This window comes from Triturus cristatus, chromosome 5_1, assembly GCF_964204655.1.
Source record: "Triturus cristatus chromosome 5_1, aTriCri1.1, whole genome shotgun sequence".
NCBI classification, from domain to species: Eukaryota; Metazoa; Chordata; class Amphibia; order Caudata; family Salamandridae; genus Triturus; species Triturus cristatus.
The window spans coordinates 696,780,346-696,806,281 of record NC_140587.1 but is presented as its reverse complement, the minus strand read 5'-3'; the positions used below and the strand labels follow the sequence as shown (position 1 = coordinate 696,806,281).

Below are 25,936 nucleotides of genomic sequence, written 5' to 3'. Positions count from 1 at the left end.
GAGGAATCCTTGGTGGTATTACCCTTTTCAAGCCTTCCATGAAGGCTTTGATTATTGGAATACTAAATAGTGACAGATGTTGTCTATTCTGTAAGTACGCAGCTACTGCTGCAAGGTGCAAACGAATAGATGTGTAAGCTAGTCTTGTTCGTTGTAAATGTAACAAGTAACAAATAATATTTTGTATAGAAGCATCAAAAGGATTGATTTTGATGTTACAGCAATATACAACACATCTTTTCCACTTTGCTGCAAAGCAAGCTTTAGTGGTAGGCCTTCTTGCTTCTTTCAGAATATTCATACAGTCTGGTGGTAGATTTAAATAACCAAACTCTATGAATTCAGGAGCCAGATCGCTAAATTCAGTTCTTTGGGATTTGGGTGTTTAACTTCTCCATAGTTCTGTGTGAGGAAACTGGAGTCAAGGTGCAGTTTTTGATGCGGAACTAGTGATAGCTCCGACAGGGTGGTGTACCATGGTTGACGATCCCATGCTGGAGCTCCTAGAATTAGTTTGAGGGATGTTTATCTGAGTTTCCGACCCACCCACGGAATGAGCGGGAGAGGCGGAAAAAGTGTTGGCAAATATCCCTGACCAGTTCATCCATAGGGCATTGCCCTTTGAGAGGGGGTGTGGGAACCTGAAGCCGAAGTTTGGGCTTTTTGCGTTTTCGGCTGTGGCGAATAGGTCTATTTGTGGAAATCCCCATTGTTGAAAGTACGGAAGGATAACATGGGAGTGAAGTTCCCACTCGTGAATTTGCTGCCTTCTTCTGCTGAGGATTGTTTACTCCTGGGAGATGTTCTGCCAGGAGATAAATCTTGTGATGAAGAGAGTGTTTTCCCCCTTGTTTCTACACATAATACATTGCTGTCATGTTGCCTGTTCGGACTAGGACAGTTTTGGTTTTGAGGTGAGTTTGAAAAGCTTTGAATGCTAGAAAAACATCTAAAAGCTCTAGATAGTTTTGTGGAGGGCTTGTGCTTGTTGCCCCACATGTCTTGTATTGTGTAATCTTTGAGCTGAGCCCCCCAACCGGTTAGAGATGCGCCTGCTGCGAGCACGTTGTGTGGAATAGGGTCGATAAAAGGCCGGTCTGCTGATAAGTTTTGTGGGTTCTACCAACACTAGATTGTTAATAGACCCTGTGATTGATTCCACTGACGTGCTAAGCACTCTTGTAGGGGGCGCATGTGAAGTCTTGCAGGGGGTACAATTGCGATGCAAGACGTCATCATTCCCAGCAGTTGCATGAACACCCTGACTGTTAATGCTTAGTTGGGTTGAAACTGTAGAATTGTAGTTTGAATATTGCGTATTCTGGCTACATTGGGAGAGGCTAGAGCTTTGACTGTGTCTAGACTGGCTCCTAGATAAGACTGCATCTGTGAGGGATGCAGGTGAGATTTTTGAGCATTGATGGTGAACCTCAGTTAATGAAGTAAATCTATTGTGATCTGTGTGTGCTGTAGACATTGCTGGTTAGTGCTGGCTTTGATAAGCCAGTCGTTCAGATAGGGGAAGAGATGAATTTGTTGTTTTATGAGATGAACAGCGACTATTGCCAGGCATTTGGTAAAAACTCTGGGCGCTGTAGTCACTCCGAAGGGAAGCACCTTGAACTGGTAATGCTTGCCTGCTATCACAAATCTGAGATATTTGCGATGAGGCGGATGAACTGGAACGTGAAAATATGAGTCTTTTAAATGTAGGGTAGACAAAGTCTGCTCCCTGTAAAAAAAAGCAGGAGTGCCTGTTGAAGTGTCACCATGTGAAAGTGCTCTGACAGTATATAATGGTTTAGTTCTCTGAGATCCAGAATAGGTCTGAGGGAACTGTCCTTTTTGGGAAAGAGAAAGTACAGAGAATAAACCCCTGAGCCCTGGTACTGTATTGGAACTGGCTCTATCGCTCCTTTTAGTAAGAGGGACTGGACCTGTTGTTTTAGCAAGTGTATGTGTTCTGGGGACAGCTTGTGAGATCGAGGTGGAATGTTTGAGGGATTGCAGGTAAGCTCCAGCTAATAATCATGTTGGATAATTCCAAGCACCCATTTGTCCTATGTTATAGACTGCCAAATGGGGAGAAATTGTTAAAGTCTTCCCCCAACAGGTGTGTTGCAATCGGAGGGGAAGCATGAGCAATTCATTGTTTGTTGGGGAAGGGGAATTACAGGGTGTGTTGCCCTTACCCCTCCCTTAAAGTTGCTGCCCCTATAACCTCCTTGAAAGAAACTTCTGGAGGGAGAGGACTCCATGCTACCTTTGTAAGTTGAGGTATTTTGATCTGTGGATGTGGTTTATGACCCCCCTCTGTAAAAGGATCGACGAAAGGAGCCTCTGTTGGAGGTAGTTTGGAGGGCTCCCATAGATTTAGCTACTTCAGTGCCTTTTTTCATTTTTTCAAACTCCTGGTCTACCTTAGGACCAAATAGGTGTTCCTTATCAAAGGGTGTGTTAAGGATTGATTGTTGGACCTCAAGATTAAACCCTGAAATCGTTAAGCAAGCATGTCTTCTGAGCAGGATGCTGGTGTTAACCTCTCTAGCTGCGGTGTCGGCAGCATCTAGAACACATCATATAGAGCAATTAGAAATTAGCTTACCTTAATTTACTAAGTCCTGTGCTTTAGCTTTATGCTCATCTGGGAGATATTGGAGCAACTGCTCCATTTTGTCCCAGCGTGCCCTGTCATACCTGGCTAAAAGGCCCTGCGTGTTTGAGCATCAATTAATTTGGACTCTTTTTCTGGCGGAGGAGCACCCCCTGATGTTTGAGAGTTTGCCCTCTTGTGAGCATTAGATACTACTAAAGAATCTAATGGCAACTGTCCCTTGATGAATATAGGGTCTGTAGGAGAGGCCTTACATTTTTTGTCCACTCTAGGAGTCAAGATGCATGCTCTGATTGGATCTTTAAAGATCTCATCACCATGTCGCATCATGCCTTTGAGCATGGGAAGTGTCTGTTATGACCTATGCGTGGATGCTAAAGTTTCAAACAAAAACATTTCTTCCACTGATTCTTTGTGCATTTCTACTCCATGGTAATATGCAGCCCTGACAAGGAGTTCTTGGTGTGATGCATTGTCATCTGGATTTGGCTGGTAAAGGTCTGGATCAGTGTCACCCAGGGGATCAATTATATAATCTTTCCATGAACCTATTGGGAGCTTTATCCACCATTGTTTGCATTGTCATCATCATCATGGTGAGACGGTGGTGAATCCTGAGGTGTAATGTGCAAAGGATTCTCAGGTAGAGAAAGAGGTGCTGGAGGTGGAGGTGATGGTGGATGTAAAGGACTTGTAGCTACAGATTTTCTCTTCAAGGGGATCTTGTAAGAAGTGTCCTCATCCTGAAGCTTGCGTTTTCCAGGTGGTTTTGTAGGAGTATGACCAGTCTTGGGGTTAATATATATCTTTTTTTGCTTAGGGTCCATTGTAAATGGAATAAAGTTCAGTTTTGCTTCCGAAGGGGCATCTTTCTGTTTCGGCGCCAAAGCTTTCGGTGCTGAGGAAGGTTGGCCTTTTGGAACGGGTTTCAACACTGAGCAATTCGGCTCCGAGCTGCAATTGTGCTTGGACCCGGAAGATTTCAGCTCCGAAGAGGACTTTTGTCGACTCGGTACCAACCGGAAGGCTTGACTGGTTGTTTCAGTGCCAAGCCTGGAGGCGGGGTGTTGGAAACGTCATCTCGGTGCCGACCTTGGCCAGAAGGCAGAGGTGATGCCGAAGCCTTATGTCTTTTAGAAGTTTGCGGGGGCAAGAAGTCTTCGGTACTCATGTCACCTTGTCCATGCGGCAGTTCTTCGAGGTCGATCTCGAGTTCCAAGTCTGAGTCTTGTTTGGAGAAGGCTTCCTCCTCCTCTGCCTCGATGTCTTCTTGGCCAGAGTCTTCATCGAAGCTGTCCGGCGTGTCTTTGATGCTTTGATGCTGCATCTCTTGACGTCGAGCCAGACTATCGCGAAGAGTCTTTTTTGATCGAAACGATCTGCAAGCGTCACAATTTTCTCTTTTGTGCTCGGGAGACAAGCAAAAGTTGCACACTTCGTGGGAATTGGTGCGCGGATACTTCGCGTGGCAAGGGGATAGAATTTAAATGGAGTCTGATCCATCGACAGAGAGCTAACCGAGCACGGTTAGGCCTCGAAGGCCATCCACAAAGCTTTCCGATGGGGACCCGAAGAACGGCTTCGAGGAGAAGTCACCTTACCTCGTGACTAGGAAAGACTTCTTCGAAGAAAACATCTTGCAGACATCCGGACCCAACACTATATGGTAGGAGTATGCAAAGCATGTGCATCTACAGCACACATGCCTCCAACATACATTTATATTTGTGATTCTTATGTTGGCAGTCATTCAAGGCATAATGGGGCAAGACCCAGCCTAAGAAATGTCGTTGTTTATATGACTTGGTTGAGGCTGAGATGCATTTCCTTTTTTTCTTTGTCCCTTCTACATTAACCTAATAATTTATGACTTAAAACATACTTGGCCAAGTTCAGATATTGGAATAGGCTATCTGCATTAAGGGCATATAAAGATACAGAGTTTGAAGAACAAGTTACTTACCTTCGGTAACTATGTATCTGTAAGAAACATTAGTTAGTTAGATTCCTCACCTTAGAATATCCCCAGGCGTCAGACTGGATCCGGAAGATTTTTCGTCAGCAATACCCCTTGCGCGTCGCTAGGCGTCGTCTGCGGCTCCGCGTCCGTCATCGGCGTCGTGCGCCGGAATGACGTCGTCGTACTTAGACGCCGCCCTCGCGCGCTGACGTCAGTTCTTGTACATAGCCTTCCACGCCAGGAACGCAGAGCCATGCAAGATACCGACACTGGTGCCAAAAAATTCTAGGGCCCTGAAAGGGATAGCCTTAACCCTAGATGTCAGTTCGCAGAACGGGGAGGATGGGTGAGTCGGTGAGGAATCTAACTAACTAATGTTTCTTACAGATACATCGTTACCGAAGGTAAGTAACTTGTTCATCTGAAAGAAACACGTTAGTTAGATTCCTCACCTTAGAATAGATACCCAAGCAATACCAACCCCGGTGGTGGGTCTGCGAACTAAGATCACACCAGAAAGTCCTGGAGGACAGAACGGCCAAAGAAGCCATCCCTCCGGACTTGGCTGTCCAGGCAATAATGCCTGGCAAACGTGTGCAGCGAAGCCCACGTTGCCGCCTGACCGATGTCTTGCAAAGGGACCCCCCGTCCCAAAGCAGTAGTAGCCGCTGTGGCCCGAGTAGAATGGGCACGCAGCCCAACAGGCGGTTCCTTTTTTGCCAAGGAATAACAGATTTTTATACACAAAACGACCCAAAAGGAAGGACGAGGCCGAAGGACAACTTTGTCCGGATCAACAGATAGAAAAGGAGGCTTGGACGATAGAGCCTGGAGCTCACTCACCCGTCTAGCCGAGGTGATGGCTACCAGGAAAGCAGTCTTAAGAGTTAGAAGACGAAGAGGGCAATTGTGAAGAGGCTCAAAGGGAGCGCACATCAGGAATGTCAAGACAAGATTCAAGTCCCACTGAGGCATGACGAAAGGGACAGGAGGGAACGTGTGAGTAATGCCTTTAAGAAAGCGTGACACTACAGGGGACTTGAAAAGAGAGGGCTGATCTGGAAACCGTAAGAAGGCAGAGAGAGCAGCAAGATAACCGGGCCAAAGAAAGAAGAAAGAGGAGAACCTCAGAAAGAGGGGCGGAAAGGGGATCCACAACCTTTGCTGTGCACCATGCCACAAATTTGTTCCACCGGCAGGCGTATACCGTCTTTGTGGAGGGACGCCTGGCTGCCAGAATGATATCACAGACTTCAGGAGGCAAGTCAAATGGCATCAACTGCCGCCGCTCAATCTCCACGCATGGAGGTGGAGGCTGGACAGGTTCGGGTGGAGGACCGTCCCCTGCTGCTGCGACAGAAGATCCTCCCGAAGGGGCAGACGTATCGGAGGATCGGTCAACATACTGAGTAGCTCGGGATACCAGTACCTTCGTGCCCAATCCGGAGCCACCAAGATGACTTGGGCCCGGTCGCGCTTGATCTTCTTCAGCACTCTGGGCAGAAGTGGTATAGGCGGAAAGGCATACAACAGACCGCAACTCCACTCGGGACGAAAAGCGTCGCCGAGCGAGTGCCGCCTTGGAAATTCCAACGCACAGAACTGCTGACATTGCGCGTTCTCGTCGGTGGCGAATAGATCTAACCAAGGCTCTCCCCACTGCTGAAAGAGACCTTGCGCCACCTCGGAGTTCAGACGCCATTCGTGATCCATCATGCACCAGCGGCTGAGTTGGTCTGCTCTGGCGTTCAGAGAGCCCGCCAGATGTTGAACCACCAGGGTGATGCCCTGGTGTTCCAGCCATGTCCAGAGGCGCAGAGCCTCCTGACAAAGGGTCCACGACCCCAACCCGCCCTGTTTGTTGCAATACCACATGGCGGTGGTGTTGTCCGTGAACAACTGCACGACACTTCCCCGGACAGAGGGAAGGAAGGCTTTCAGTGCAAGTCGGATCGCTCTCAGCTCCAACAAGTTGATGTGGAGGCGAGACTCCGCCGGAGACCAGAGGCCTCTGATCTCCGCCTCTCCCATATGGCCACCCCATCCCAGGAGGGACGCATCCGTCACTACGACATGCTCCGGTAGGGGTAGGGAGAGGCTTTGCCCGTGACCCAATCGCGGTCCGTGAGCCACCACTGCAACTGCTGTGCAGTGCCCTCCGAGATCAAGACATGGTCGGACAGGTTGCCGTGATGCTGGGCCCACTGAAACTTCAGGTCCCACTGCAGAGCCCGCATGCGCCGCCTGGCGTGATGCACTAGTAGGATGCAGGAGGCCATCAGCCCCAGAAGCCGCAACACTAGCCTAACCGAAACCCAGGATAGAGGCCGAAAGATGGGAATCAGGGCCTGTATATCCCGGACCCGCTGTTCCGGCGGATGAACCCGGAACTGCGCCGAATCGAGAAAAGCTCAGATGAAGAGGAGCTTCTGAGGGGGGCTCAGGTGTGACTTCGGCACGTTGATGGAAAGCCCCAGCAAATGCAGGAGATCCGCCGTAGTCTGGAGGTGGGAGACGACTGCCTGGGGCGGGCCCGCCTTCAACAACCAGTCGTCGAGATAGGGGGAAGACTGGAACCCCTGATCTGCGCAGATGAGCTGAGACCACCGCCATCACTTTCGTGAACACCCAAGGGGCACTGGTAAGGCCGAAGGGGAGCACGGTGAACTGAAAGTGCTCCTGACCCACCGTGAACCGCAGGTAACGCCGGTGGCCCAGCAGGACGGGGATGTGGAAATATGTGTCCTGCAAGTCCAACGCTACCATCCAGTCTCCAGGGTCGAGGGCAACTAGAACCTGAGCCAAAGTTAAAATTTTGAACCGTTCCTTCCGGAGGAAGGCATTGACGTTCCGGAAGTCCAAGATAGGGCGTAGGCCCCCTTTGCCCTTCTTGGGAACCAGAAAGTAGTGGGAATAACAACCACGACCTACTTCTGGGCTCGGAACGCGCTCGACGGCCCCCTTGGCCAAGAGGGCCGAAACTTCCACGTGGAGAAGATTCAAATGATCCCCCGAGATACGGTGGTGCTGCGGTGGCATGGCTGGAGGGGTCGTCTCGAAGGGGAGGGAGTAGCCCCTTCGGACGATTTGCAGCACCCACCTGTCCGATGTGATGGACCGCCAGTGGAGCAGGTGATGGCGAACTCTGCCGCCCACTGGCGTGGAATGGGCCTGAAAGCTCGGACTAGGAAGGCTTTGAGGCGGATGCTGCCGGGGTGGATGTGGACTGACCGCGTCGGCCGCCAGTACCGCCTCGGCCGAAACCACGTCCGCGACCGCGTGCAGGTTGGTTCTGCGGCCGGTGGCTAGGCGGACGTGAGGAGGTGCCCCTTCCTTGGCCACGAAAGGAGCGAAAAGCGGAAGTTTGTGGCCGCGGGGCCGAGAGGCCCAAGGACGTGGCCGTAGCCCGAGAGTCCTTGAAGCGAGCCAGCGCACTGTCCGATTTCTCACCAAAAAGGCGAGCGCCATCAAAAGGCATGTCCATGAGGGTGCTCTGGACATCCCCTGAAAAGGACGTGGACCGCAGCCAGGCGTGACGTCGAAGCGCCACCGTGGTAGAAATCGCCCTACCCAGCGAGTCCGTAGTGTCAAGCCCACATCGGATTGCATGGCGCGCTGCATCTCTCCCATCGGCCAGGGCCGAGGAAAGCCGCGCCCGGGCCTCCTCCGGGCACAGTGGCAGCACGTCCTCCACCGCATCCCACAGAGAGTGGGAATAACGGTCCAAGAGACAGGCGGTGTTCAAAGACCGCAGGCCCAAACTGAGCGAAGAGAACAGCTTCTTACCAAACTGTTCCAGTCTCTTGGAATCCCAGTCCGGAGGAGCGGACGGGAAGGAGGATTGGGAGGTAGAGGCCTGGATAACAAGACTCTCGGGGGTAGGGTGTTGGGACAGAAAACTGGGGTCGCCCGGAGCAGGGCGGTGGCGCCTGGCAACGTTCCTATCCACAGGAGGGACTGTGGAGGGCTTGGACCAGGTGCCCTGCAGAACGTCAGTGAGGGCCTCATTGAATGGCAGCAGAGGCTCAGTGGAGCATGCGGCAGACTGAAGCACCTCAGTGAGGATGTTAGTCCTCACAGCCACGGCAGGCAGCTCGAGCCCAAGGGCTTCGGCCGCCTTGCGCAGCACCACAGAAAAGGCTGCACCCTCCTCCGAAGCCACAGTCGGAGGAGAGATGAATCCAGTGTCTGGTGAGGTATCCAACCCACTGGCCTCCCCCAGTTCATCTGCCCAGTCCTGTGCAAGTTGGCTCTGAAGGGCCATAGGGTCATCAGACCCCTCCCAGTCGCCCCCGTCATCCGATTCCTGGTAAACAGGAGGAATGATCGGAGCCGGTCGATAGACAATATGTGTCTCTAGCGGCGTCGGATGCGGCGTCGGGCGTCGCCGCATCGGCGTCGGGACCGGACAGGGGCTGAACCGGGGATCGACGTCGACCGGAGTCGGCGTCGGAGGTGGTATCGTGTCGGCGGAGGAGGCGTAACGAGGTCGACCGGCGTCGACGGGGGCCCAGGCTCGGGTCCCTCGGGGACCTGCGGCGTCGGGGCCGGAGCCTCCAACGGCGCCGGGGCCGGAGCTGGAGCCGCCGACATGCGAGGTCGCCCAGTCGAGTCCGCGGGGCCCGAAGGCGCTCCAGCGGGCGTCAACAGCGGGGCCAGGTTCCTCATGGCCGAGAGGAAGGCACTGACCTCCGCTGGCGTCGCGTCAGTCCCAGGGACCGTCGGGTATGGGGACTTGCGCGGTGCCTGCGGCTCCTGCGGAGCCGCGGGGGTGGAACCACCCGGACCCTCGGCCGAGTCACGCGACCGGCGAGGGGAGTCCGAAGAGCGGTGTCGCTTCTTGGACTTCTTGGAGTGCCTCTACTTACCCAAAGACTTCGAGCCAGACGAGTGACGATGTCGAGTGCGGCTCCGCGACCGATCCCTGGACCTCCTCCTGGACCGGGATCGAGAGCGACGCGGAGCCGAGTGGCGAATCTCGAGAAGCTTGCGGGACCGCTCCCGCCTAGCTTTCGAGGTCAGGGCCATACAGTCGGAGCACGACGCCGCGTCGTGGTCGAGGCCCAAGCAGTACAGGCACCGGCGGTGATGATCGGTCACCGACATCAGTCGGTGACAGTCGTCGCAGGCCTTGAAACCAGGCATCCTACCGGCACCAGAGTCGAGAATTGACCAAAAAGAGTCAAAAAAGTTAGTCAAAAATTGACTAAAGGGGTAGCTCTCCCGGATCTGCGCTTACTGGCGCGGAAAAAAGAAGAACTGACGTCAGCGCGCGAGGGCGGCGTCTAAGTACTCCGACGACGTCATTCCGGTGCACGACGCCGACGACGGACGCGGAGCCGCAGACGACGCCTAGCGACGCGCAAGGGGTATTGCTGACGAAAAATCTTCCGGATCCAGTCTGACGCCTGGGGATATTCTAAGGTGAGGAATCTAACTAACGTGTTTCTTTCAGATAATCCAATTTTGTTTGTTCTTTAAAAAAAGGCAGGGGGTGGCAAATGTGTATAATGAGGTGGTGGGAGTTTCAGCTTGGCATGGAAAAGGTCTTTAAAATGTTTATTGTGGAGGGGGGCGTGGCCAAGCTACCAATGAAGTGAGATGAGTCTTTCAGTGTCTGCTCTCCGCAGCAGCCTTCCTGAGCTGGATACTCAGCATCGGGCCCGCGGTTCCACGCACGCTACTGCCCCGTGTGCTGCTTCCTGGCATAGGAGGATTGGGCCGGGCACCTGCCCCTGCTTGCCGGTGGCCTTCTCTGTTACCGCCGAACAGAACCGGGTCGATCCGACCCGCCATCTTGGGGCCTACGACGATGCTGCTCCTGGGTGGCCTCACGGAGCCTGCACTTCACTCCCCAGTCCCCTGCAGAGCATAGTGGCCTGCACAACATCGCAGCTTTGGGCCGCGGCTCCCACCCCCGATGCAGTGAAAAGGAGGCAAAAATCAGCGAACGACACTTGCGGCTTGGGCTGGAGCCTGCCGCCATCACTGTGACAGCCCGAGGAGGGGGTCTCTGGACCGGCCTGAGCTTGAAAGGCGTTGTGGTCCCACACCAGAGTTATGGGGCGATTGGCTGCAAAACTGTGCAGTGGGCTTTGCTCCCCATCCTTACCCCTGTGCCATTGTCTTGACCCCCGCCAGGCCTCACTCCTTCCTTGGCACCATGTGGCTCAACTTATTGTCTCTCATGGAAGCTTTGCACATGCTCGCCACACACTCAGCTTGCGCTGCCCTCCTCCCACGTTGCTGACCTGTTGCAGCTACTGGACTTGTTGACCCAGCGCTTTGGCACCACTCTGACACTATTGGGGGGCGACACGGTTGACTTTCCTACTGCCTCCATAGCCCTACCTTAGGGCCTAGCCTGCACTATTTATGACTCTGTGACAAACTGCACTTTGGCTCCTGAGGCCCCTGCGCTGTCACCTGTGAAAGACCTGCTCTGGCTGAGGTGCTCTCTCCAGGGCCTTTCTCACCTGTCGATTAATCCAGATTGGACTGTGTAGGGAGCCCCTCGCAGATTTCCAACACAGGCATCATACGACTGTCCCGAATCCTCGCAGCCATTGACATATTTTGGCTATCAGTCACACCACAGTACTGCACCTCGCTGTTCCTCGGACACTCGCAGGTGGCGGTACCTTCCTTCTGCCATTACACGTGGCAAAGGCACCCCAGTCAGCCATCCTAGGGACAACCCGGTCGCTTCTTTGTGGCTCAAATCAGGCTCCCCCGATTATGGCCACCATCAATTCTCCTACCGCATCCACGCCCGGTGACCTCGAGATCTTCCCCCTCACGCAGGCTTACATTAACAAATTCTGCCAGGAAATAAGGTCTGAAATTGCTCTCAAGATGGAATTCAAAGCCTGCTTTCATGACCTTCAGCGTGACATTAAGGAGATCGGGTAGCATGTTAACGATCTGCAGCATACGGTGGATGACCACTCGGAAGACCAGGAGGACTTGTGACGCAGAATGGCTACCCTGGAGGAACAACACATTGACCTACAACTGAAACAGGAGGACTTGGAAAACAGGAGCAGAAGGGACAACCTTCGCATTAGAGGTGTGCCTAGGGAGGCTGAAGGTTAGACAACATGGCATTCATGGCAGATCTACTCCAAACGATCCGGGGGATGAGGATGTCTCGCTTCCCCCCACCCTGGACAGAACTCATGGGGTGGCCACGGCCACGGACGCCCGGACTTTGTCCCAGATATCCTCATGTGAATGCATTTTTTCACTGAAAAGGAAGCTATTTTACAAGGCTCATGTCAGAAGGCGGAACTGGTCCTCAAAGGACACTCCATACAAATATTCCAGGATCTTGCCCCAGTGACGCTGCAACGCCATAGAGACTTCAAGCCTGTCACGGACAAACTGCGTGACCTCAACATCAAATACCAATGGGCCCACCCCTTTTCTTTCATCTTCACCTGGCAGGGTAAGAGCTGGGTGATTCGCTCATTACGTGAAGCCAAACAACTTGTGCAGATTCCGACAGATTCCCGCGAGGCTAGCCCGTCACTTCCTCGCGGGCCATCCCGAGAGGCCATATGCTCGGAATGGTCTACAGTGCCCCCTGCCAAACCCAGAGCACATAATAAGGAACAGTCCTCCTCCCAAGCCAAACAGGACATTATTCATCACCTCCGCACCATGGATGGAGCAAATACTCCAGCCCACTCCACTTCAGCTTCCAATTGAGCCTGGGGGTGCTCCGCTCAAAGCCAGGCCCTGGACCGGCTACCTGGTGCTAATATCCTCTGGATGCTAATGCAACTGGGTCTAGGACTTTGCTTACACAGCAAGGACATGCCAATAGGGTCCATCCCCAGAGACTACCAGCTTTATGCTCAGGAACTCTCCTCTCCTTATCGCCTGAAACTTGGGACCCCATGACGGAGCTACCTCGGGGACCCTTCCGACATTGGCTTTGACCTCCTACCTTGCCTTGACGGCCGCTGGCTGTGGAGGCTGGAGACTAAACGACCTATTGGTTACTTCCGCGCACCCCCTACCCGATTCGTTCAGTTGGAGAGTGACTTCTCCAGAGTGGCCCGTGCACAGACAAGTGGGCCATTCCAAGACTTAAAAGGAGCCTTTTAGCCAGGTTGGCAATTTGTTGATTACTTTGCTTTTTTTCTACTCTTTCTTCTTTTTATCCTTTTCTTGAAGGATCTCTGGCTGGGGGTGTGCTTTTTGGGGGTTTTCCCTCATACCTACCTTGCCTTGCGAAATGGTTGTTGTCCTTTTCCGGCTTTGCCGCTGCTTCTTGACTTTGCCTTTCGCCTCTCTCATTTACGACATCTCCCTCTCCAACCATGCTCATGTGGAAATGGTATTACAGTGCTGGGGTACCACATCGCGACCCTGCCCTCGATGGCGACTCCCCCCCACCACCTCCTGCACGATCTGGTCAAAGTGGCTGAGATCTGGCGAGGAATCTCAGCTTACTTTGAGTCTAACGCCCTTCCTGAGACTCCGTCCTTTACTCTTTGGGACGCCTTCAAGGCAACAATACGGGGTGCCATTACGTCAATTATCGCCCATACACGGGAGGCTAGGCTAGTGAAGACGGGTCTGACTGGGGACATTAAGTCTTTGGAGAGGCTGAATCACTCTGGCCCTCTAGGTGTCACAAAAGGGAGCTGTCCTTATTCCGGGGCAACTGAGGGTACACCGAACGAACAATGCAGAGAGGTCGTTGCTTGCCTTAAAACAGAGATACAGCAAAGGGAGGGACAAAGTGGGGTCTGTTCTTGCCCGACGGCTCTGCCGGCGGGCGGCACAGGCCCACATATCATAGATTAAACTTGAGGATGGGCTATCTCAGAACAAGATAAGCACCGAGTGTTTCACTCTTTTTATACTGCTCTCTATGAGAATGGGAGTGCCCCCTCCCAGGAAATGATATTCTCTCCTTCCTAGCCTCTTGCACGTGGACACCCCTTGACGCTCAGCACACGCAGCTCCTCGAGGCCCCGATCACTTTAGTCGAGCTACAGTGCGCTCTTTCTGAACTACCGGTAGGCAGAACCACTAGACCAGATGGCCTTCCGGTCTAATTCTATTGCATGTTCCTGCCTCAGTTTCAGGACCACCTACTACGTCTTTTTAACTTGTTTTCTGACACTAAGGGCTTTACTATGTCTGCGGCTGAAATAGTACTCATCCCTAAACCGGGCAAGGGCCTCTCTTCATGCGCATCTTACCGCCCCATTGCCTTGTTAAATACGGACGCCAAGATCTACACCAAGATTCTGGCGAATCGCCTGGAACCATACCCTCCCAGCCTGGTCGACCCAGACCAGGTCGGTTTTCTACGCCATCGCCAGGGAGCGGACAATATATGCCGGATAGCCCACTTGGTCAAGAAGGTTCATCGCCAGGACATCCCCGCCTGTCTTCTCTCTATAGATGATGAAAAATCCTTTGACCGAGTTAGTTGGGCCTTCTTACGTGCAGTCCTGCAGAAAATTGGCTTGTGACCAGTCATGACATCTCAAACTACTGTGCCCCATTCCTCTCCCATGGCACAGATTTTGATAAATGGCCTGCTCTCCCCACCCATATGCATGCAAAGGGGCACTAGACAGGGCTGCCCGCTCTTGTCCCTGCTTTTTGCCTTAGTGGTCGAACCATTGGCGATCACTATACGCCTGGCGGAAGACGTCAAAGGCATACCCTTCGCCGGCCTGGAACATAAGGTTGCTCTTTTTGCTGATGACCTATTGATTACCCTGGCCAACCCTGAGATCTCACTGCCTGCCCTAGTAACTCTCCTCCGGTCCTTTGAGGGGCTGTCCGGTTTTAAAATCAACATGGCCAAGTCCCAAGAGCTGAATTTAAAGATTCCCCCACAGGAGGTACTCGGCTTGCAGTCACTCGCCCCTTTTGATTGGGCACCGTGCTCACTCCGCTATCTGGGCTTCAATTTAACTCTGTCCCTGCCAATATGGAACCAAGCCATTTGTCGGAATATAGAAGGTCAGTTTTAGAGGATCTGCGGGCATGGAAACCGCTTTCTATGTCCTGGCTTGGCAGGCTTAACGTGGTCAAAATGTCCATACTGCCGAAAGTTTTATATTTGTTTCAGACACTGCCTACCCCTATCACTCAGGCTGCTATCCTTCGCCTCCAATGCAATATTAACACCTTTATCTGGGGTGGGAAATGCCCCAGGTTCTCCAACGAAATCTTCATGCTGCCCAGAGACCGGGGGGGGCGTACAGGGGGTCTGGCGTGTCCCAACCTTTTGGAGTAATACTGGGCGTTACATCTCCAATGTATCTCAGAGTGGGTCGTTCGTGAAAAGCATTGGTTCCACATAGACCATGCGGTGTCCTGTTGCCGCCTCTGGGACTTGGCCTGGCTCCCGAGGCATCTTCAACCTTGTACTGCTTACATTGCCACCCCCACAGTCCTCGATATTTGGGACAGGATAGTGACCCTGAGGGGCCTCGCTACATTCCCCTCTCCTAACACACCTTTAGCCTACAACCCAGACTTTCCCCCTGCCCTACAGCCACAATCGTTCTAAGCTTGGAGGGAGGGTGGGTGCCATACAATATAAGACCTCTTTGAGGGGGCACGCTTAAGACCTTTGATCAATGCAAAGGGGACTTCCAACTCCCGGACACATCCTGATTTTAATACTACCAACTGTCACACTGGCTTCTTCAACCACCTAATGTGCAGGGGGCAACACGGCCACTCACACCTTTTGAGACACTGGAGCACTCACTTGATGGCACAGGGGGTCTGATCTCTCGCACATACCGGGTGTTACAACACTCCACCCCTATTTAACCACACACTTAACAAACGCAATGGAGTACAGACTCTACAAAAGAAATCTACCCGAAACAATGAGAATAGCTCTGGTGAGACATTCCTAAGCTATGTAGGTGTATACCCCAACGTGAAACTGCTTATAAACTAATGACTGAGTGTTACTATACCCCGGCACAGTTACAGAAAATGTTCCCCACTTCCTCCCCTTGCTGTTGGCATTGTCAATCGGCTGCCGGCGATTTTGTTCACATTTGGTGGTCTTGCCCATTACTAATCCTATACTGGAAGGAAGTTCTGAGCCACATTAAGGACACCACAGGTTTTCCCCTACCAAGCTCATACACCACCGTCAATCTGGGCATTCGACCCACAACACTTACTGCTATGAATCATGCTGATCGTCACCTTATAGTGCAGATGCTGGGTGCGGTCAGACAATTGCTTGCCCTCCATTGGAAAAAGCCTACTGCACTGCCAATTGCCTTGTGTTTCACACACCTTTGGCATGTCATGGCGATGGAACTTTTATCATTCAGGATAGCACACACAGAATCCAAATTGGCTCGCATCTGGCAGGCACTGATTATGTCTCAAAATTGGAAAACTCTTGCCTTACACCACCCCGGATCCGAGCCCTCCAACTCTTTGAACATGCCTCCCCTGCCTCTGGAGCTGATACCCTTTGGAAGGATGGCCGGCTCCCTACCGCAGGGACTCAGATTTCCTCCCTCTACATTCCCGCAGGGGTTACACCTGAAACTGCCTGAGGCACCCCCCTCCTTCTCCCTTTTTTTCCCTCTTTCTTTGCCTTGCCCTCTATCCATTTCTAGCCCGTATAGGACCCAGGTTGTTATATCGCTGGTTACTTCTTTTCCTTCCTCCAACCTCCTGTCTCTAAACTCTGTTGACATATACTTTGAACCCCCTTTAAAACAGGGGGGGAGGGTTCTCTCTGGTCGTCTTACCAGTTGGATGCAGCTTTTACTCCTAGTCTTTTTGTTTCTGGACATGTGGTACATAATGGAGTTTGCCTCTATTGTATGACCTCCATGATAATGTGATATTTTGCATTGCTGACTGTCGGTCATATGCGTCACACTGTGGTGCATGTTTATGTCCTTTAATAAACCGAACTTCTCTAAAAAGTTATTGTGGAAGCTCCATTTGTTTTTAATTTAGACCTGGATACTCTAGAACAAGCAAATAAAATTCAAATGTTTGATTTACTCACTGATGAATCTAGTTCTTTAAATAAAGAATGCCTAACAGGATTTCTACAATTAGCCATGTAAGCATGTCGAGATGCTAAGATTTTGTAAAACATCTATGTTATAGGGACAGTGTCCCCTGGATTACCCACACAAAACAGATTTGCCATTTTAGTACACTCTAATGTTTGATTAAGAGGCCCGTGATTTAGGATTTCAGGAGACAAACTTCCATGTTAGACTTCCCAAGTTTGAATTTTGTATGTTATGTTTATCAAGGCCAACAAAAAGTATTGATGTGGTAATCTAAAAAATGTGTACATCTGATTGCAAGTATCATCACGGATGAATCTCACTGATGACCATGCTGAAGCATTGAGTATCCTGCTGATGCATCTTGTCTTGATGACCTCTTCAATAAATAGTAACAGAGGTAGAAATATTTTATGGCAAAATCCTTAAATTATTAACGGAAGGCACTTTACTCGGAATTTCAGTTGGAGTTCTCATGTCTTTTTTTCATCTGTTGCAAACAGGTTAGGTAAAGGAGTGCGTCATTTCATAAAGGCATTCTGCCACTTGATTGTTTACTTGCAGATTTAGAATGTGTAGTGGTAAAGACTCAATTAATAGGCAAGCTATATTTTTTTCTTTGTAGGTACTCAGCCTACTGCTTCAGCCTTCAACAGGCTGTCCCATATAGGATCAATTATGCATCCTTTCCATTTGCCTTGTATGCTGTGTTCAGACTTGTTTTTCCATACACATATACCCATTAGCCCTTATTTCCCGCAAACGACTGGAGATCGTACCTTTGTGATGTGATCCTTTTCTTTATACAGGACTCCAGGGATGTTCTGTAGGGAGAGTTCATTACAGCTTTCATAAGCTTTACACAAACATCTGGGAGATGTTTCATGACTTGCACATCTGCTACGTTGAAGCCAACACTAGATGGGTCACACACAGATGCTGCTATCAGCTCAACCAGGTCTACATTCAGCAGTTCCTTCTCCAACACCTTTAAAACGAAATAATCAGGAACATGGTTAATATTTGTCTGCAGGGATCTCAGATAACATCCCTCTTAGGTGACTTGATTAACATTTGAAAATAAAACTACAGGCCAGTTACTTTTGCTTTAAATTCTCTTTTGAACGTCATGTACTACAGTGCTAGGACCTAAAACATTTGCACATTTGTAAACTTAAATCACCCAATGTAATAAAATCCTGTAAACATAAGACCATTATTGTAAATACAGGAGTTTTATACCGTTCTGATGGTCTCTAAAAGAAAGAAATAGATCAAATAAATGAACAATTAAGTATGCACCTTCTAAAAAAGTTATTAAAAATGCCTTACTTTGTTGATCTTGACCCATGGAGGAGTATATCTACTGCTACATAAGGGGCGACTTATTTTGTATTTCTATGGTGTACATTCAAACAATGGCATTATGACACTGTTATATTACCACAATACTATTGCAATGTAGAGTCTACAGAGTTTGAGTAATATTAACGCAATGAAAAAAGGAAAACGTTACCTACCCTATAAGCATCTGTTTGTGGCATGTACTTCCTTAGATTCACATGCTCTGCATACTCCTGCCATCTAGTGTTTGGCTCGGATGTGTACAACCTGTTTTTTTTTCAAAGATATTTTTCAAGTCTAGTGGTATAGTGACTCTTCCTAGGAATGGCAATACGCATGGGCAACTGCTCCTTTGTTAGATGGCTTTCCCACCTGGCGGGTGATGGAGATGAAGGATGAGAATTCACAAGTTAGATCATGCAACAACAAAAAAAAGGAAGTAAAAGAAAAAAGGCATCTGCAAAAACCGAAAGGCTTTCGGTGAGGAGGGTGGGAGCATAAGAACTAAATGCCACAAATATATGCTTACAAGATAACATTTTCTGATCGTGGCATGTGTAGTTGTAAATAGAATGTAAAGCCGTTCTCTCCAAAGCGGTGGTTAGTGAGAGGATGCTGCAGAAGAGGAAAAAAATGTACATAGTAGTCTGGCCCACTTGAGCTTCTTGTTGTGCTATGAGATCCACACATTAGTGTTAGATGAACATGTGTTGTGTGGACCAAGTAGCTGCCTTACAGATATCACCTGTTGGGATATTACCTAGAAAGACCATGTAGGCTGCGTTTTTATAGTTAGAATGCAGGCTTGGAAGAGCAGGGATTTGCCTTTTGGCCTTAGCACAGCAGGTTTGCATTCACTTGACCAGCCAGCCAGTCCCCCCTGCTTCTGAAATGGCACTGTCACTGTGTGATTTAGTGTATGCAAAAAATAACTATTGCGTTTTATGAAACAATTATTTCCTATCAATGTAGTACATGAGGGCCCTCTTTACATCTAGTGTATGACGCGCTTTCTAAGCTACTGAGTTTGGGTGTGGGAAAACACTAGGAATTCAACTGTCTGGTTAAAGTGTAAAAGAAAGATCACTTTGGGTAAAAACTTTGGATTCGTTCCAAGGACTACATACCCTTACATCGTAAACTTTGAAAAAAAAGGTCCTTCCAGCGTGAGAGATTGATCTTACTCACACACGAGACTGTGACTAGAAACGCTACTTTGCAAGACTAAAATTAGAGACGGTAAGAAGGAAGGAGCTCGAAAGGGGGTCACATGAGCCTAGTGAGAACTAAATTGAGATTCCATGATGGGACTGGGTGTAACCTGGGAAGGATAATTCTTATAAGGTGTAGGAGAGTAGGGTCTGCTATCCTATGGTCACCCCAAATTTTTGCTTTTTGCTTCACTGGTTTTTGACATATTGAGGCTGTGGGCCTGCTAATCAGACCCCCAGCCTGCTGTTCTCTCTACTAAATTGACACTGTGCACCCTAGGTGCATAACCTATTGGGATTGGATCACCCTGTGAGCCCCTGTACCAGTGTACACTAGGTACCCAGGGCATTGGTGTATCTAAGGCCTACCAGGGGCTGAAGCATGTATTATGCCACCCCTGGCCTGGCCTAACAAATTTGACACAACTGGCTGATCACTCAGCTGGGGTAGGTTGGTGTAACCACCTCTTACTTAGGTGTAGTATACCTATACCTAACCTTAAATGGGACACCTGGTAACCTATAAGTCACTCCTATGGCAGGCCTTAACAATCCTGAAGGCAGAGTGCTTGGTTCCATGTGAGATGGTGCTCTGGCATGAGCTGAGCCTGTCTGCAGTGGTCGGAACAACTTCCTTCTACCGTTTCCAGATATCGTCATACCATATACTCTTAAGTGCATTATGAACCTCGCGGTTAAATGCTATCTTTGGTTTGGCTTTATCAAAACATGTCGAGTAAGGTGTCATACGAATTGGAATACTAACCCCTCGCCAATTCTGGCGACGGGGTTAGCATTCCACCCTTCTAGAGGGACACGACATGTACAGTACCTGAAACCCGGGTAAAATCAGACATAGCCTCAGCTCCACAAAATGGATGCTGCCACCACAGACACAAGTCTGCCCTCCTGTTGCTGGGAGTCCTTCCAGCTTGGGGAACGTGGACAAAGGGTTTCCTGCCAGGGGAGGTGAGAGCACCACCCCAGACAGGATTTTGTGTATTGGTCAGGTAGGAGCTGTGTCCTAAGACTTCAGACATCCTGGAATCAACTTAACCACAAGAAGAAGACGGGAACTTCGACGCTCTGCTGCACAGAAGACAGAAGGAAATCTCCCCTATGATCAGGGAGTGACCATCTTGCTAACGCAAGCACCAACCAGCTACTCAACGTCTGCTTTGCCGCCGCCTCCCGCCGGAGCCCGAGCCCAGAGCCCGACAAGACCTGGACCTCCAGACCTCTCACCGCCCGATCCACAGTCCCTGAAAAGAAGGAACCCGTGGAGGCACCGAGACACGTGGAGCCAGCCATCTTGAAAGACCGACGACAAGCTGCAAGCGCGACAACAGAGGCTCCCTCCAAGTTGTGCTTTGGGTCCGGAGAAGCCCAACCCCCGAGCAGCATCTGCACGAAAGGTGAGCCCTCCAGCATCTCCACGATCTGCGTGGGGCCCCTCTGCACTTTGCATCTCGACGCGCCTGCCCGGTCCCTGGCCCATTGGCTAGTGGCCATTTTGGCGACGAACCTTGATATCTACGGCGCTGGTCTGGTTGCTCCAGACTGGCCCCAGCTGCTCTCCAAAGGAGCAGCCCCTCTGACCTTGCTGGTCAGAATAAAACAGCTTTCTTTACTTTCCACGACTCTCCTGCCTTTGCCAAGGCTTGTTTGCTTCCTTCGAGTCGCCGACACCGCCGACAGCGAGAGCCTGCGTGGGACAGCTCGTGACTCGACTCCTGGACGTCGTCGACCTTCAGGGACCACGTGGCTGCGGAGACAAGCTACACCTCATCACCTGTTTGCCCCCGACATCGCCTGGTACCTACCTGGTGCCACGCCGGTCACTGGCTAGTGACTGTGAACACTGTCCCCTCTGCTTTCAGGTCTTCTACAACTCCGATCCACCGCATCTCTTCTGGACCGACCGCCTGCAGCATCTTTGTCATCAGGCCCCATTGAATCGATAGACGAAACCCGACGCACTTCGAGACCTACGCACCCGCTTCCTGTGGGTGAGGTAAAGCTGGCACTCCGGTGCCCAAGTGTAGAGAAACATCTCTAGTGTCTGCGTTTTAAGTCCCAAGTTCGTAGCCCATCCAGAAGACACTTCTAGCAGTAACTTTTGAACTTTTACGCACCCCTTGAAAACATATGGGAGCCCGCGTGTAACTTTCCTCACTGCACACGCGACCCGTGGACCTCCTGGTCACTAACTGAAGTTAGCTCCATGTAGGCCCAGCGATTCTAGAGGCCCTAGGCCTTTTCCCTTTCCTGTTCGTGGTACTTATACCACTATTTTAGTATATGGTTTGAGTGGCCACCAGGGCCCATCCATATAAAGTGCAACTTCTGTATATTGTAATACTTTCTTGTTTAACGATTTGTGCTCCTGTGCTCATAAAGAGTCTAGGGGATACTTTGAGTAATAAATACATATATATTTTGAATATATATCTGTGTGGTGTCCTTTCATTGGTATAAAAGGGGGTTACATATGGTAAAACAGCCTGCTTAACACGCTTTAACGAGTTTAGCCTCAAAGACTGCTTAGCCTACGCTACCACTAGGGCAGCTAGTCTGAAAAGGTTGACTTACAACCACACCATAAGGGCTGCTTGGCATGGTACAAGGTGGTCTCTTTAACTAGTGAACATCATATACCAGGCCAACTTCTCACATAAGGCTTTCCATAAAGGCCTTAATGACGGGGACTCTGAAGAGTGAAGGGTGTTCCCTATTCTGAAGGTATGCTGCCACTGCAGCCAAATGTAAATGAATGGATGTGTAAGCCAGGCCTCAACATTGCAAGTGAAACAGGTAACCAAGAATGTCTTGTGCTAATGTCTTTAGTGGATCAATAATGTTTGGGTAGGCAGTAGTAGACAAACCTCTTCCACTTTGCCACATACCAGGCTCGGGTAGTGGAACGGCGAGTCGCCTAAAGGATGGACATACATTCAGAAGGCAAATTAAGGCAACCAAATTTTAGAACCTCAGGGGCCAGATCACCAGGTTGAGCTGCCTGGGATTGAGATGCCTCATTGTGCCCTTGTGTTGAGTGCGAAGATCCGGTCTGTTGGGGAGCTTCTCCCGAAGGGCAGAATCTTGAATTTAAATTGCTGTCCACTTACCATATACCTGAGGTAGCGGCAATGTGCTGAATAAATCAGAAGCCCTAGCTGTTGTGCAGCATGTCTTATAGTTTAAAAAAAAAAAAAAAGCCCTAACCCATATTAGAAACATAAGGCTGCAGTACCATGGTAATAGTAAAGGTGATTGATAACAGCAACATATAATCCACTTCTAGACTTTCATGTGATATTCCAATGCATTTTATGTGATAAAGTAATGCTTTGTTTCTATTGATACAATTAGACGAACACACCTGAAAAGAGTATGTTGCAAGTGAAACGTTCAGGATTGAAGGCAGTGTGTGCGATGTCCTGTAGTTAGGTGGTCCGCCTGGTGCTGTTGCGACATCCTGAAACTAGTGGCACAAATTAAGCACAACTCCTAAAGGCAGAATTGGTCTCTATCCTCGAAAGGGATTAAAAGTATTTATAATTAAAATGGTCCAATGCTGCTTTTAAATAAAGTAATGGTAAGTTATAGTGCAAACTATGGAAGTATATCCTTCGTAAACAAACTTTGCCAATTCAGGTATGGGTGTTCTATTGAGATTAGACAGCATGTCCCAATTATTAATGTATACAAATCCACACTACTTAACATACCTATTATTTTTTTAAATTCAAAAGTATATGGTATGGAATTGGCTATTAAAAATTCGTCCATATGCACCATGCATTTATTCAATGTGTAGATTAGATTTGTATCACATCACAATGCCAGTGTCTTGTTTCTTGCATGCTGTTATTATTTTAATATCGTGTTACTGTGGACATACAATTTTTATCAGTAATGTTGATATCAATATAACAATCAATCAGCATTTGTTGAGAGCAGTACTGTCACCCCTAAGGATAGCGAGCTCACCTTCAACAGCCAGTCATCGAGATAGGGGAAGACTGGAACCACTAATCTGCGCAGATGAGCTGCGACAACTGCCATCACTTTCGTGAACACCCGAGGGGCGCTGGTAAGGCCAACGGGGGGCACGGTAAACTGAAAATGCTCGCGGCCTTCCGTGAATGGTAGGTAACGCCTGTGGGCTGGCAGGACGGGAATGTGGAAGTAGGAGTCCTGCAAGTCCAACGTTACCATCCAGTCTCCATGGTCAAGGGCAGACAGGACCTGAGCTAATGTCAACATTTTGAACTTCTCCTTCCAGGGGAAGCGGTTGACGTCCCTGAGATCCAAGATAGGACGCAGGCCTTCGTCCTTCTTGGGCACCAGGAAGTAGTGGGAGTAACAACCACGACCTACTTCTGGGACAGGGACTCGCTCAATAGCTCCCTTGGCCAAGAGAGATGTAACTTCCTGACGGAGAAGGACCAAGTGATCCTCCGACATGCGATGGGAGTGTTGGTAGCATGGCGGGAGGGGTAGTCCCGAATGGGAGGTAGTAGCTCCTTCGGACTATCTGCAAAACCCACCTGTCTGACGTAATGTTGTGCCAGTGGGGGAGGTGATAGGGGAACCTGCCGCCCACTGGCAACTGGTGGTCCTGAAAGGTCGGGCTAGGAAGACTTAGCGGCTGCTGCAGAGGGGGCACTGGTGGACTGGCCCACCCGCTGGCCCCCAGACCCACGGCAATGGGTCCAAGTCCCCAGACGCACAGAGGCTGGGTAGCTTGCATCAGCCTGTGGCCCTGGGTGGAACGTGGTGGAGAACCCCGTCCGTAGCCACGAAAGGCAGACTGCACAGGATGAGAGGTGGCAGCGAGGCCCATGGATCTGGCCGTAGCCCTAGAATCCTTGAAGCGCTCATGCGCACTGTCCGCCTTGTCGCCAAACAGGCAACGGCTATCAAAGTGAACTTAGCTGCGTCTCTCCCCTCTGCGACTGCAAGGGAGAGTGTGACCCCGGGCCTCCTCCGGATACTATGGCAGCACTTACACAACCGTATCCCACACAGAGTGGGTCTAACGGCCCAAGAGACATGTGGTGTTCACAAACCGCAGTCCTAAGCTGAACAAAGAAAACATCTTCCCAATATGGTCCAGCTTCTCGGATTTCCTATCTGGGAGCAGAAGGGAGTACACCTTTGGATGTTGAGGCTTGGACCACCAAGCTCTCTGGAGTAGGGTGTTGGGAGAGGAAAATGGGGTCACCCAGGGCCGGGCCGTGGCGTCGGGCTATCATCCTATCCACAGGATCCCCTGTGCTGGTCTTGGACCAAGTGCCCAGAACGATGTCTGTGATGGCCTCATTGAACGGCAGCAGGGGCTCTGAAGAGGCCACTGCCAGCTGAAGCACCTCAGTTAGCAGATTAGTCCTGACTGCCACTGTAAGGAGCTTAAGGCCCAAGGTCTCAGCCACTCTACGCAAAACCACTGCGTAGGAGGCTCCCTCCTTCTTGGCCACGGTAGGGGGAGAAAGCGTGCCAAGGTCTGTGGAGGTATCCAGACAACTGGCCTCACCCAACTCCTCTCTCCAGTCCAGCTCATCAAGCTGGTCTGCCAAAGAGCCAAAAGACTACTTCCAGTCCTCCTCACCTTCCTCTGGCTGCCACTCAGGGTGATAGAGAACACCAGGGTGAACAGTGGTACCAAAGACAGGTCGACGCCGGTCCGGCTCCGTGTCCAAGTCGAGGGGGAGGCCGGGGTCGACGCCGGCCGGGGACACAACTGGCATCGGAAGTGGGGGGAGGCATCAGCAGAGGTATCGGTGCCAGAGGAGGCGTCTTGAGGTCGACCAGTATCGATCCGGATCCAGGCCTGGATCCTCCGGGGCCCTGTAGCGCCGAGGCCAGAGTCGCGGGCATCGAAGGCCTAGACCCCCCAGCCAAGTGTGCAGGGCCCGAAGGCAGTGGACAGTTTCGTAAAATGCACCAAGCTGGGCAGGGGACACTCCGGCTCCCGGGAAAGGAGGGAAGCTCAGAGCCATCCCAGTAGGCTCCATGGGCGGAGCCAAAGAACAACAACCTTGCGCGATAGTGCTTCTTCACCTTCTTCTTGTGCTTCGACTTACCCGAAGACGAAGACTGCAATAAGGAGTGATAGTGGTGACTCCGTGACCGGTCCCATGACGTCCCTCTCGACCGGGACCTCGAGCAGCGCGGAGCTGACTGCCGGGCCTCCAGAAGCTTTTGGGACCGCTCCCGCCAAGACTTCGGGTTCATGGCCCGACAGTTGGAGCACAACTTCGGGTCGTTGTCGCTCTCCAGGCACCAAAGGTACATGAGGTGCGGGTCTGTGACTGACATTAACTTGCAACAAGAGTCACAAGGCTTGAAGCCGGTCTGACGATGGGACATCGCTACGTGCACCAGGAGTCGAACGACTCAAAAAAGATGTCAGCAAAAGCTGAAAAATCACTAGTCAAAAAATTATAAAGGGTACCGCTCTCTCCGGATCTGCACTGGCTGGTGCAGAAAAAGAGAGACCTGACATCAGCGCGCAGGGGCGGCGTCAGAGTAGATACCGCGACATCATCCCCGCGATCACGACGCCGATGACGAACGCCGAGTCAACTGACGCGCAGGGGTACTGCTGAGAAAGAAATCTCCAGATTCAGTCTGACACCTGGGGGTAATTCTAAGTTAAGGAATCTATAACTAATAGTCTCTTTCAGATTACAGTTGCAACAACTGGGGGCACTAGATTACCTTCAGTGGGGGAAAAAGAGGGGTGGGTGGAAGACTCCTG

General features: G+C 50.7%; 1 protein-coding gene across 3 annotated transcripts in view; it reads right to left on the bottom strand.

Annotated features, from left to right (window-relative positions):
• Positions 1-25,936, bottom strand: part of PRKDC (protein kinase, DNA-activated, catalytic subunit) — a 2,754,228-nt gene that overhangs the window by 2,050,244 nt on the left and 678,048 nt on the right. For all 3 annotated transcript variants that reach the window (XM_085605657.1, XM_085605658.1, XM_085605659.1), the window contains one exon: positions 17,395-17,603. In XM_085605657.1, coding sequence (XP_085461783.1) covers positions 17,395-17,603 — 209 coding nt within the window. The remainder of the gene's footprint in view (positions 1-17,394; positions 17,604-25,936) is intronic.